This window comes from Oncorhynchus keta, chromosome 26, assembly GCF_023373465.1.
Source record: "Oncorhynchus keta strain PuntledgeMale-10-30-2019 chromosome 26, Oket_V2, whole genome shotgun sequence".
Classification (NCBI taxonomy): domain Eukaryota; kingdom Metazoa; phylum Chordata; class Actinopteri; order Salmoniformes; family Salmonidae; genus Oncorhynchus; species Oncorhynchus keta.
In genome coordinates, this window is record NC_068446.1 from 15,196,713 (window position 1) to 15,209,700 (window position 12,988).

General features: G+C 39.4%; 1 protein-coding gene across 2 annotated transcripts; it reads left to right on the forward strand.

The window, feature by feature from the left end:
• Window positions 1-803: 803 nt before the first annotated feature.
• On the forward strand, window positions 804-12,775 carry LOC118358993 (zinc finger protein Gfi-1-like). Of its 2 annotated transcripts, none has more exons than XM_035737090.1 (7): window positions 804-946; window positions 9,519-9,731; window positions 10,289-10,480; window positions 10,813-11,231; window positions 11,386-11,523; window positions 11,642-11,807; window positions 12,024-12,775. In XM_035737090.1, exons 2-7 carry the CDS (start codon window positions 9,620-9,622, stop codon window positions 12,209-12,211), a joined length of 1,215 nt encoding a protein of 404 aa, XP_035592983.1. In that variant the 5' UTR covers window positions 804-946; window positions 9,519-9,619; the 3' UTR covers window positions 12,212-12,775. The 2 variants fall into 2 exon arrangements, with proteins under 2 accessions (XP_035592983.1, XP_035592981.1); XM_035737088.2 differs by having other exon boundaries at window positions 816-979.
• Window positions 12,776-12,988: the final 213 nt, after the last annotated feature.

Consider the following 12,988-nt stretch of genomic DNA (forward strand, 5'->3'; position numbering starts at 1 on the left):
TGGGCTGGCCATGACAGGTTCTTGATCTGGTGGTCCTCCATCCCCACCTTGATTGACCTGGCTGTGTGAGATGGAGCATTGTCCTGCTGGAAAAACCAATCCTCAGAGTTGGGGAACATTGTCAGAGCAGAAGGAAGCAAGTTTTCTTCCAGGACAACCTTGTACGTGGCTTGATTCATGCGTCTTTCACAAAGACAAATCTGCCCGATTCCAGTCTTGCTGAAGCACCCCCAGATCACAACTTATCCTCCACCAAATTTCACACAGTGGGTGAGAGACCTGGAGAAGCCTACAAGCCACAGTGTATTATTTGAGGTCTGACAACACTGCATCTTTTTAGTTATTTTGACCAGTTGTCATTTTCTGCAAATAAATGCTCTAAATTACAATATTTGGGGGATTTGGGAGAAATGTTGTCAGAAGTTTAAAGATTAAAATAAAAATGTTAATTTTACCCAAACACATACCTATAAATAGTAAAATCAGAGAAACTGATCATTTTGCAGTGGTCTCTATTTTTTTCCAGAGCTGTATATCATTATAGTCAAATGCATTAGGCATACTTGTTTTCTTTAGATTTTTTTTTTTTTTGGGGGGGGGGGTTAAATTGTACAGTTAAATCGTACAACGGCCATTGGATAACACTTACAATAATTATACAGCACTTTGTGGCCCTTATTAAACTATATTAATTTGTATATGCCAATTTGACGAGATTCACTGTAGAGCTTAGTTTGATATAGCGCTGTCAGTAAGTGATGCTCAAACACGATTCCCCTTTCTTTCATCTGCATAAATCTAGAAGTGTCTGAAATAACATTCAGGAAGTAAATCATTCTGCTGCTTTTAGGAGAGCAACTTTCAGAGCTGCGTGTCTAGCAAAGCAACTTTGTGACAACAACACATAAGATCCTTCAGCGGCGCTGGACCCGGGTTGTTCTGACAGGTCTGAGAAGCTTTTCATTACGCTCGAACTCTGGTATGTCTTGAACCTGCTCTGTGACTTGTCAACCTATAAATGTTTAAACCAATGGTATAGTATACCGCCTAAAGGGGACGCACATGGGGATAATATTACAATATTTTTTAGGTGGGTGCTTATATTTGTCCTATTTCACACATGCATATCCCAACTCTCCCTGAGACACCTTACGATAGTGGGGTCATTATCAAAGGTCTGACATTATCAACGGCGCCCGTGGAGCAATTAGAGTTAAGTGCCTTGCTCAAGGGCACATCGGCAGATTGTTTACGTTGTCGGCTCAGGGATTCAAACTAGCTAGATAGGCTACAACATGCACACTTTTAGTCTCATGTATTGATAAGAACACATTTGAGCCTTTTATCTTAACATGTGGATGAGTTGCATCAAAACAGCACCCAATGTATAGCCTAGCACATGCTGCTTTCATTTTTGTTGACGAAAAACATATTTAATTTCCATTATTAGAATACCCTGAAGTTGGCTGTACATGTATGACTCAGTAACGTTAGCTAGGTTTTTCATCCAATTGGCGAAAGATGTTCTTGCGAATATTTGTTGTGTGGTCCTCCCGCTATGACTCCAGAAAGCGTGCCGTTTATTAGGCTACAGATTAAATAAATGATAAACTTCACAATTGTGGTGGAAGTGCACGTTTGTGTGCTTGATGCTGATTTCCGATAAATATTGATGGTCTTATTCTGGTGACATGATGATCGATGCTTGGCTGCCTTTAATAACCATAGTAATCTCATTATGTAGGGAGGCTACTGTATCTGGGAGCTGTTGGCTAGAGCACATATGCCAAGACCAGTGTGGGCACGTTCGCTATATAACTCAACATTGTTTGTGACAAAGCCATCATTAGAGTAGAAAATGTGATGGAAACCCATTTCACTTTTTATTCGGAACATGGAAATGTAATGTGCACTTTATGCGCACAGCCTTTTGTCCGTAACAAATCAATTTGAATAAAACACATCTCTGGTGGGAAAATGCGCATGTTGTTTTATGCAGATTTGAGAAAAATCGCATCCAAATCTGTCGCCAATTGGATGGAAACCTAACCAGTGGCTGCATGTAATGAACATAACGGCCTTCACCTCTCAATCCTCTCCTTTCATTTGAAAATGCGTGCTGGATCCATGGCACAATACAACACGTGAAGCAGACTGAACTATATGCATCCAACCTTTTTATGTGGGTAAAGTAGATGTCGGATAAAAAATGTCATGACAGGCCTGACAAAACAAAATACTCTAAACCAGGTGGGATCTTTTTGTGTCGGTAAAATGTATTACGCGAAAAATGTTGGGGGAAAAACTATTTCATGCCAAATATTTATATAATAAAGCCATCAAATCAAAGTCAACTTGGAGTCACGTGATGACTTGCAGTTTGAAGCACCTTTCTAATAAATATCGAGGGTCGTATTCTGGTGGCATGATCATAGATGTTAGGCTGCCATTTGACAAATAAAAATAATCGCGTCATGAAGGCGAGGCCGGCACTGTATCTTTGAGCTGTTGGCTAGAAAGCACGTGCGAATACCAGCGCGTGACTACTCACTTTATTGGTTTGCAACACAATCTCACACTCAATTTGTGCAAATATGTATCAAAAGTATTTCTGCTATTTTTTTTGTGTGTGGCTTAATTCGTGTTAAAATAAAACATGTTTGTGTAACTTATTTTTTTAGGAAAATACACACATTTTTTTGTGCGACTTAATTCATAGGAAAATACATTTTGGGGTACAAAAACTTTGGAAGATTTTTCTGAAAGTTATTGGAGTAATGCATTTTGGACACTGCCTTTTTTTGTGTCCCACATTTATATAAAATAACAAACGTGTTAACAACCCAATATTGTTAATCAACCATGTTGTAAAAACTGTATTTGTCTAGCATTGTTGTTGTTGTGGTGTTGATATTTGATTGGGGAATGGGGATACATTTTCATAATGGGAAATTCATTCATCAATAAATGTGGGGAAACAAGGAACTGCAAAAAAAAAGTATGTTTGGTTTAAATTCCCCTGGTGCAACTGCATGGCATTTGCAACTATAAGAAGTCTGGACTATGATCAATTAAGCCATATCAATGCAGTTAAACAGGTTCATGAATTATGTTGACTTACACTTATGGCACTTCATGATGATTATTAAGGTCATGTCAATCATATTATACACTTAGGATATTGTAACAAGGCATATGTCAGCATTGTAGGCCTACTGCCTCAGCCCAGAGGTCTTACTAGGCTTTCATGGCAACAGCTGTTAGAGCTCACTTTACCATGTATGAGCCCTGCTTGGAGTCCCTGTTGCAGGTTTCACTTTCTTCCGTTACATTGGTGGCAGCGTTGGGATCACGTCCAGCTCACGTCTAGTTATGTGATTTGGTGGTGGGAAGCGTTCTGTTTTTCAACATTGTGTTGGGTGTAATTACATTGATATATCTGGTTAACAATGGATATGATGGATAGAAGTAATCACTACAGGTGTGATCAAGCCTTACATTTTCTTTTTACCTTTATTTAACCAGGCAAGTCAGTTAAGAACATATTCTTATTTTCAATGACGGCCTGGGAACAGTGGGTTAACTGCCTGTTCAGGGGCAGAACGACAGATTTGTACCTTGTCAGCTCGGGGGTTTGAACTCGCAACCTTCCGGTTACTAGTCCAACGCTCTAACCACTAGGCTACGCTGCCTGAAGCTGAATGGAAAGTGCTATGCCCTGACCAGTTATTCAGAAGAAAATCCTCTGTTGCTGTGTAATTTACATACATTAACTTACCAGTGTGGATCCAAAACCAACACATTCTACACATTTACAAACTGCCTGTTTAAAGTGTTATTACAACCATGGTGTTCTATATCAAATAACCTGACAATGATCCACATCATATGGGTAGGCAAATCATGTAAGTGTGTTATGCAGCAAAACACAAATATCCTTTTTTAGGATGCAAACCAGTAATATGATCTGTTGATCCATCCTGTTCTGATCTAATGAGATGGATGTAGGATTTTCTACGGCCTAGAATCGAGGCCTTTCCCAGTCATGACGGACGAAGCTAGGCACTTCTTGGTTCTCATTGGTGAAGACTGAAGTCAAGTCTCCTATACCACTTTGCCCAACATGTTATACCCCAGAGGTTGTAAATAAACTATGTTTAAGGTGATATAACTTGTTTTATTATAGAGCTGTGAAACCCATAGCTTCAGTCTGAATGGCTTCTGAATGAACATTTCTCACTGGAAATGTTTGTTGACATTGAACATAGCTTAGGGTTATTATGGTATTTAATTCATTTCAGACTCTCATATGCCACTATTCCTAACATCTTATACCCCAATAGATTGTAAATAAACCCTTTTTAATACTTCTTGAGGATCGGACCCTTAATCTCAATTTCCGACCCTAAAATGACATCCCAAAATCTAACTGTCTGTAGCTCTGGACATGAAGCAAGGACATGCATATTATTGGTATCATTTGAAAGGAAACACTTTGAAGTTTATGGAAATTCATGTAGGATAATATAACACATTAGATCTGGTGAAAGATCAAAAAAACATGCATTTTCTATATTTATTTATTTTTGCATCATTTTTGAAATGCAAAAGTAAGGCCTTACATTTACCTAGGAAGATGGGTGTAAGTTAGATGTTGTCCACAAGAAGACAGAAGTCTGTGTGTAAAGTTTGATACATTCAAGAATGAGAACTCTACATAATATTTTGTATCAAGTTTCCCAGGTGTCCTTCACAAATTTGCCCAAATGTACCCAAGAGGCTGAATTGTTCAATTTATACATAACTATAGAGAACATAATGAAAATGCTATGGCAATAGACAATTCAAGTTTACACACTCCATGAATGTCATACATGATGAATCATTAGCCTCCCTACATAAAAGGTACTAACCTTCACACCTCTAGATGACCTGGTGGGGGTGGGGGTGGAGCCAGAGACAGCAGAGGGGTCAGACTGGAGAAGCCAGTTCCTACATTTGAATGAGTGGGGGATGGAGTACTTGAATGTGGTGTCTTCTAAGTTGGCTCCCACATGTCAACTTACTCTCCACCACTATTGAGGTACAACAACAACAACAAAATCAGTTAGAACTCAAGTTTACTACTACTTATTTGATTTAACCTTTATTTTAGCAGGGGGGTGAGCACTGCATCAATACATCAAATACACAATAAATATCTAGAAGCATATACACTTCAAAAGTTTGGGGTCACTTAGAAATGTCCTTGTTTTTGAAAGATAAGCACATTTTATGTCTATTAAAATAACATCAAATTGATCAGAAATGCAGTGTAGACGTTAATGTTGTAAATGACTATTGCAGCTGGAAACGGCTGATGCGAGAAATTGCCAAGAAACTGAAGTTCTTGTACAACACTGTGTACTACCCCCTTCACAGAACAGTGCAAACTGGCTCTTCCCAGAATAGAAAGAAGAGTGGGAGGCCCCGGTGCACAACTGAGCAAGAGGACAAGTACATTAGAGTGTCTAGTTTGAGAAAAAGACACCTCACAAGTCCTCAACTGGCAGCTTCATTAAATGGTACCCGCAAAACACCAGTCTCAATGTCAACAGTGAAGAGGCGACTCCCGGATGCTGGCCTTCTAGGCAGAGTTGGAAAGAAAAAGCCATATCTCAGACCAGGCCAATATAAAAAAGATTAATATGGGCAAAAGAACACAGACACTGGACAGAGGAACTCTGCCTAGAAGGCCAGCATCCCGGAGTCGACTCTTCACTGTTGACGTTGAGACTGGTGTTTTGCGGCTACAAATACACGACAACTAGATACAAATATTTTATAAAAAATGATTCACACAAAAGTCAAGAGTTGGCTATAACATGAGTACAAAAAAGTGAGTGTGTGTGTATATGTGTGTCAGTGTTTGTGTGTATGTGTATTATAATTTCCCACCATAAAAATGTTTCACCATTCCCCAATCAAATACCTTCATCAATACCACTAACAACAACAAAAAAGCTGTATTTTTTCTCCAATCTGGTAACCCTCATACAATTCGACATAGCCTTGTATAAAATGCATTGTGAAAGAAATGGTGTAATGTACACAACAAAGTGGAGCCTTGTAATAAATGCATTATGAAAAAAATTGTGTAATGTAGGCTCCATGAAATATGAAATGCATTATGAAGAAAATCATGTAGGCCTACTGCTGCATACATGAAAAAAGGGCCTTTTTTCTGACTGCTGTGCACCAATAACGCAAGGTAGCCTAGTGGTTAGAGCATTGGACTAGTAAGCAGAAGGTTGCAAGATCGATCCCCAAGCTGATAGAGTAATAATCTGTCGGCCTGCCCATGCCCACTGTTCCTAGGCCGTCATTGAAAATAAGAATTTGTTCTTAACTGACTTGCCATGTTAAATAAAATTTAGTGAAACAGTTTTGGCATTGATAAAAAAAACAACAACAACGTAAGGCTACTATTATTATTATTATTTTGGTGACTACCTGGTTGATTGACAATGTTGGGTTGTTAGCATGTTTGTTTTTATATATAAATACATTTGGGGCACACACAAAAAGGCAGTGTAGAACACCATTTCCCATCATGCATTATTCTAACAACTTTCAAAAGAGTGTTCCAAAGTTTTCCCCCCAAACATGTATTTTCCTATGAAAGAAATCACACAAAAATTTGTCTTTTCAAGCTAATTAAGCCACACAAAAACGCACAAAATCTGCTGAAATACTTTTTGTACATATTTGCAAGAATTGAGTGTGAGATTGTGTTGCGGCTAAAGGTCAAATGTTGGTATGAAAACTCAGTAGAGTTAAAAATGTGCGGGATTTTTTAAATCTGCACATGGGAATTGAATCTCAAAAGGTATTTTTTAAGTGCACTACATCACTCACAGCCTTTTATTCGCAACAAGTTGCCTACATTTGATGGAAACACATATCTGCCCAAGGTTATTCGAAAAACTTTGAGGAGCTTACAGGAACCCTTTGTGAACCCCCTATTCTATTTAGTGTGGTGAGAGTAAATCTTAATATTGTTTTTATGTGGATTTGTGTCGTCAGTTGGATGGAAACCTAGCAAGTGTCATTGATTCAACCCTTCAATTTTGGGATTATATTGAACATTTCAATAGGCAAACCATTCGTGTTTTAAAAACAAAGAAGTTAGCCTAGTAATTAGAAATATTTCAGCAATTATATTTGTTTGTACCCTACTGCATAAAATAAAATGTGCCTATTACAGAAAACCTTATGCACATAAAACAGCTGATAACCCATAATTACAAAACATCTGGAAAAATACACAAAGGACCTGTTTCATAAACGGTGCATAGAGGTCAAACAAATGAATTAGATGACTGGTTATTTAGTTTGAATGGGGACACACGCAAGAAACGCTCTACCAATGCTCCTTGTGTGGAAAGAGTTTTACCAAGTTGGGGGGCCTGATTATTCATGACAGGACACACTCAGGAGGGGATCAAACCTACCACTGCTCCCATTGTGGAAAGAGATTTAACTACAAAACATTGAATGTATGCTGCTGCTGAATAATGATACATGGCCTCATAATGTATGTTTATTCACATAAACAAACAACAATAACTGATAGGCCTTGCATTGGTGTTGCCAAAGGCATTAATAAGATTTTGGGTGGCCTATCGGATTTAATAACCTCAACTCTTAGATTTGTTTGTGCTATTATGTTAAATTAGAAGTCTTTATTTAATTGCATTCAACGTTTTTCCATTGAAATAGGCTAATGTACTTATACCTTAATGATTTGCTTGGAATATATAACGTTTGTGGTTTGATGAGTTGAATAGATTTTGTAGGCTGCTATGTGAAAGAGAAAGTCAAATTGCACCACAATTTGGGCAATGGTTAACTCGCGTCAGTGTATCTTATGTTTTTATCGGTAGCCTGTCTTATCTCCTCCAACCTAATGCAAGGTCCGGATGCAGCGGTGATGTTTCTAATCGACAGAGGGCATATGGCGCTTTGATTTCCTGCAAGTCACTGTTTTTTCTACTGTATCATGGTCTGGAGGACCTGCCTGCCTTCCTGCGCCTGTTAGAATACTTCTGCATTAACTGACAGAGAATTAACTGCTATGTCATATGAGCCTGGTCTTAAACAAAAATGAGTGACTATTAAATGTTTTAAGCCTATTGCTGTCACCACTTTATTGTCTCACTTCAAAGTTCATAAACGAATAGGCCTAATCAATTATTTAGTCTTTGTAGCCTAAATGGTATCTGCTATAGGCCCGGCAAATTGTACCAACATTGCCATTTCGTTTTTCTTTATTTTTTCTTAATAATTTAATTACGTTGTCGTATTTTCTACGTCATTTCAAAGACAATACAGGCCTATACATATGTTTTGTATGTTAATCATTTCATGTGAAATGTTTATCAAATGAATAGGTCTGTCATGTTTGGACATTGAAATTATGTATTTTCACTGCACCAATACAACAATTTAAATTATTCTGAATGGCACGGGCCAGCGGCTGGTTGAACCATTCTAAATGTGACGTACAGATAGTCTCGGTCCCACTGGTTGTCTGGCGTGTGAGCTCCAGCTGAATGCGCTCGCTGCATGCCTTATTGTTCTGTGCGTAATTGGGCCAGAACAGGTCATCAGCGGTCCCACTGTGCAGACAGGGAACAGACGTATCTGTTTACTCACTGAGCATATTATAATAATGCAGGAAATACGAAACTCCGGTGACACCGCAGGCAGACGTGTGCAGTTGTCTGCAGTTATCAAATATAGCCTGTATGTATGGAGACACCGAACAAATTGATGTTTGAAAATACACTTGTGAATGACGCAAAACAATTCAATACCGATGCAGTGTTATCATGCATGAGTCTTTTAACAACATTTCGTCATTCTACAAAATGCTATAGCCTATATTATAAACCTATATTATAAACAATAAACATATTATGTGACTTGACTATTTGGTCACATCCACGTCCATACATCGCCTACTATTCTCTGATTCTCATTCTCATTCATGTGCAATCGATGACGGTAATATATGGATCCTGTACCATTATCAAGCACATTCTACATGTCTCATGATGACGAACGTGTGGCACGGTCCACGGTCCATAGCTGGCACCCTGGTGCTGCATACCGCGTTTCCTCTCTCCCCTGTCCTGTACTGCAGCTAAGGATAGGGAGGGATTAAGTAACACATTGATAAAGCAGTGTATCACTTATCCGGATTGATATGGGTTGTAATTCCCCCAGTAGAGCTACAGGCTGATCCATGAGATGGAGCTGCCTGGGGAGCAGTTGGTTCTGGAGGCGGACCAATCATAGCCCCCCGAGCGGCAGCAAACGGAGGAGGAGTTTCCTCTAGCTTAGGCACCTGTCCCTAAAAGGTCCCCACAACACCTGGCAGACGGGAGAGGGCGTGTGCGCATGCTTCATCCCCAGCTAGAACTCTCTTAAAGTTGACCACACATTGTCAACCAATAGTCTTCTAATCTTTTCAGGAATAAAACAGCAGCACCGCATCCCAGGAACAGAGGAGCATATTGCTGTTGGATCGCCAGTGATTTTGGATATTAGCAAAGGTCGAACAAGGAGAGTGAAAATGCCTCGGTCCTTCTTGGTGAAAAGTAAGAAGGCGCACAGCTACCACCAGCCCCGCTCTTTTGAAGATGACTACAATCGACTGGATACTATCTTAGCTCATATATGTGCAGGTATGTGGATGTTATCTCCATGTTAATGTCTGGATGTTGTATGAGGTGTACATATTTCATACAAATGCACAACCTCATTCGTTTTTCTGTAGCCTAATTATGTTGGTATAAATATACACTTTTATTTGTCTTTTTGTACTAATTATTAGGCTATATTTTGAGGCATGGCTTCATTCAAAAGAACCTGCAATATATTATAAATATAAGACTATGATTTAGAATTTAAATTCTAGCTGTTAATTGAAAGAGATATATAGCCCATGTAGGCTTATCCTGTATGCAAATCGGAATGTTTACCTTATTTTGATAGTTACGTTGACCTCAATAGAATGAATTTGCAAATCCTATCGTTATTCTTAATAACATATTGTGACACATTGTGTTGACAATAACACATTGTGCTGACATTTCTAGGCTATTATTAACGGTATTTATATTATGTCTTCTAAGAATAATTATTAAAGTGTTAGGCTATCATTATCAAAGTTGTATTTTTGTCGTTATACTTGTAAGCTAAGGCTACTTTAATAGGCTACTGCTCGTTGTAATTAAAACAGAGAATAGTAAGACTCCAGAGGACTTGGATACCTTGACTGGCGGCGATGCCATAGGCGGGTTCTCCCCGGACTCTCACCTGGCTGACACGGCTGATTTCTCCAAGTCCCCGCTCAGCTGTGGGGACAGTGTGTGCGGTCCAGCCTCGGATTATGAAGACTTCTGGCGGCCTCCATCGCCCTCGGCATCACCAGGTAGAGATCTAGTCTGTGGTGCATTAAAATGTAGTCCTTTAGATACCTGAATATGAGAGATAGTAGCAGGCGCAATGATCCTCTTCATACGTTTATCGAAAAAATAATATTTGAAAAGTAATTTGATGTTTTGTGAAAGCCTCATTTTACATAGGCTAAGTTAAACAATCATCATCAGACATATCACATCGAAAATCAACATGAGTTTACTTTGAACTGAACGTTTGTGATTACAATTTCACCATTTTGATGACGGGACATCCTGTTTGCCTGTCTTCATCCTGAGTTAAGAACAGCGCGCTAATCAATTATATTTATTTGCAACTCAACAGTAGATTCTGATAAATCCCTGTCTCCCTCCGTGGACGAGACACAACCCTTTGCTGTTCCATTCCGGCCCTATGCATGGAACAGTTACTCTGGTTCTGACATTCGGCATCTGGTCCAGCAAAGTCTCCACCACCAGCACCACCAGCACCACCATCCCATGGACCTGGACCGGAGCCCAGCTCTGGGTTACTATGGTGACAGGGCCATCGAACCGACCCTCTTCGAGGGAAGCCCGGTACCTGAAAATTACAGTGATTACAGGGCCGCTGCCTGTTTGTTCGATAGAGCCACCGCCCCCGGGGTTGGGTTGTACTCGGAAGGGAACCTGCAGGGGAAAAGCTCAGAAATCAAGGCTGAGTCTGACCTTCTGTGCTCACGGCTCATTCTGAATGGTGCCTACAAGTGCATCAAATGCAGCAAGGTAAGATAATATATGCAAATGTAGAGGATTGAAACATCTTATGCAATGACATGCTTGAGGATTTGTGGTTGTGGACACACTTTTTCCGGCATAATGATCACTATCTTTATCAACCTGTCACCATCACCCTCACGAATTTCAAACAACTCTGCAGGTGTTTTCGACTCCCCATGGGTTGGAGGTTCACGTTCGCAGATCACACAGTGGCACGAGGCCCTATGGTTGTGATATATGTGGCAAAACCTTCGGACATGCTGTCAGCCTCGAGCAACATAAAGTTGTGCACTCTCAGGTGACCATTCTAGAATCTAGACTATTCTCGTCTCGTTTGTCACTGATTATTCAACGCAAACAAGCAATATAGGATATATGTCCGATTTAGACTAATATTTGCCTGTATACTTCCACAGGAAAGAAGTTTTGATTGCAAAATCTGTGGTAAAAGCTTCAAAAGGTCGTCGACTCTCTCCACGCACCTCCTCATCCACTCGGATACACGGCCTTACCCATGCCAGTATTGCGGGAAGAGGTTCCACCAGAAATCAGACATGAAGAAACACACATTCATCCACACAGGCAAGTATACGTCAGAAATTGTAGTGTATTAGTAAACATACCTCGATGCAACACTAAATATGTTCATTGCGTAAACGGCCACCTCAATGCGGCTAATAGTGATAAGTCATGCCTAATTGACCTGACCGGATACAATAAAATAAAAACAGCTTGCTTGCCTATATGGTTTGGCTAATAAAGGTAACATGACGGTTAATGTGTACATTTGTCATGCAGGTGAGAAGCCGCACAAATGCCAGGTGTGTGGGAAAGCGTTCAGCCAGAGCTCCAACCTCATAACTCACAGCCGGAAACACACGGGCTTCAAACCGTTCGGATGCGACCTCTGCGGCAAGGGATTCCAGAGAAAAGTCGATTTAAGAAGACACAAAGAAACCCAGCATGGATTAAAAGCCTTAAACTAAAATCAAATAATGGACACCAAACACTATTCAACAAACCACTTTTTTTGGAAACCGGAAATAAGCTAGTTATCCATTCCTCAAACATGTTAGACTAAGACATACTGGTGGAGTATTGTAGAGGCTTTTGTGCAGTATAGGTTAAGACAAAACCGGTTTGAACCAGGGAGGGGCATTATCTGAACCCAAAATATTAGTACAAAATAACCGGATAGGCAATATAACCACCAAGAAAGCGCAAAAACAAAAACAACAGACGAACAATTTCCAACGGACAGTTGGGAAAACAGCCCTTGTCTAAAGAATGTCACTTTGTTTTCAGTTGGACGCCATGGATGCTGGCACAACAGTCACTACAACAAGGCTATGTGATTTAATAAACAACAGGTTTGTGCTTTTATTTTATAAACCAGAAATGTTTTCATTTTTTTTTCATTTTCGTTCTTCCAATTCAAATTGCACATTTGTATTTTATATCAACCAGACTGTATATCCAGATGTTGTTTACTATCATGCTATACCTTATTTATTGATCAGATTATCATTTGAATAAAATATGAAAACTGTAATCCAACATGTTTTGAGAGTTTTGTTTATTTTATTTTGTTTCGTAGCCTACTGCAAGGTGTTTCAATCAGTAAAAGCCACGGATTACTCAAATACATATATATCACTGTCAACCCCAATACATTTTTTACTCAAATTTTAACTCAAATAGTTATAGTAAATTCAACTCAAACTCAACTGAAGTCATTATTACTTCAAATGTTTGTGGTACTG

Excerpts from the sequence above, each read along its gene's own strand:
- LOC118358993 (XM_035737090.1), top strand. The coding sequence starts at position 9,620 with ATGCCTCGGTCCTTCTTGGTGAAAAGTAAGAAGGCGCACAGCTACCAC. Across the intron at positions 11,232-11,385 it reads AGTGCATCAAATGCAGCAAG|GTGTTTTCGACTCCCCATGG; the intron begins GTAAGATAATAT and ends ACAACTCTGCAG. Across the intron at positions 11,524-11,641 it reads ATAAAGTTGTGCACTCTCAG|GAAAGAAGTTTTGATTGCAA; the intron begins GTGACCATTCTA and ends ATACTTCCACAG.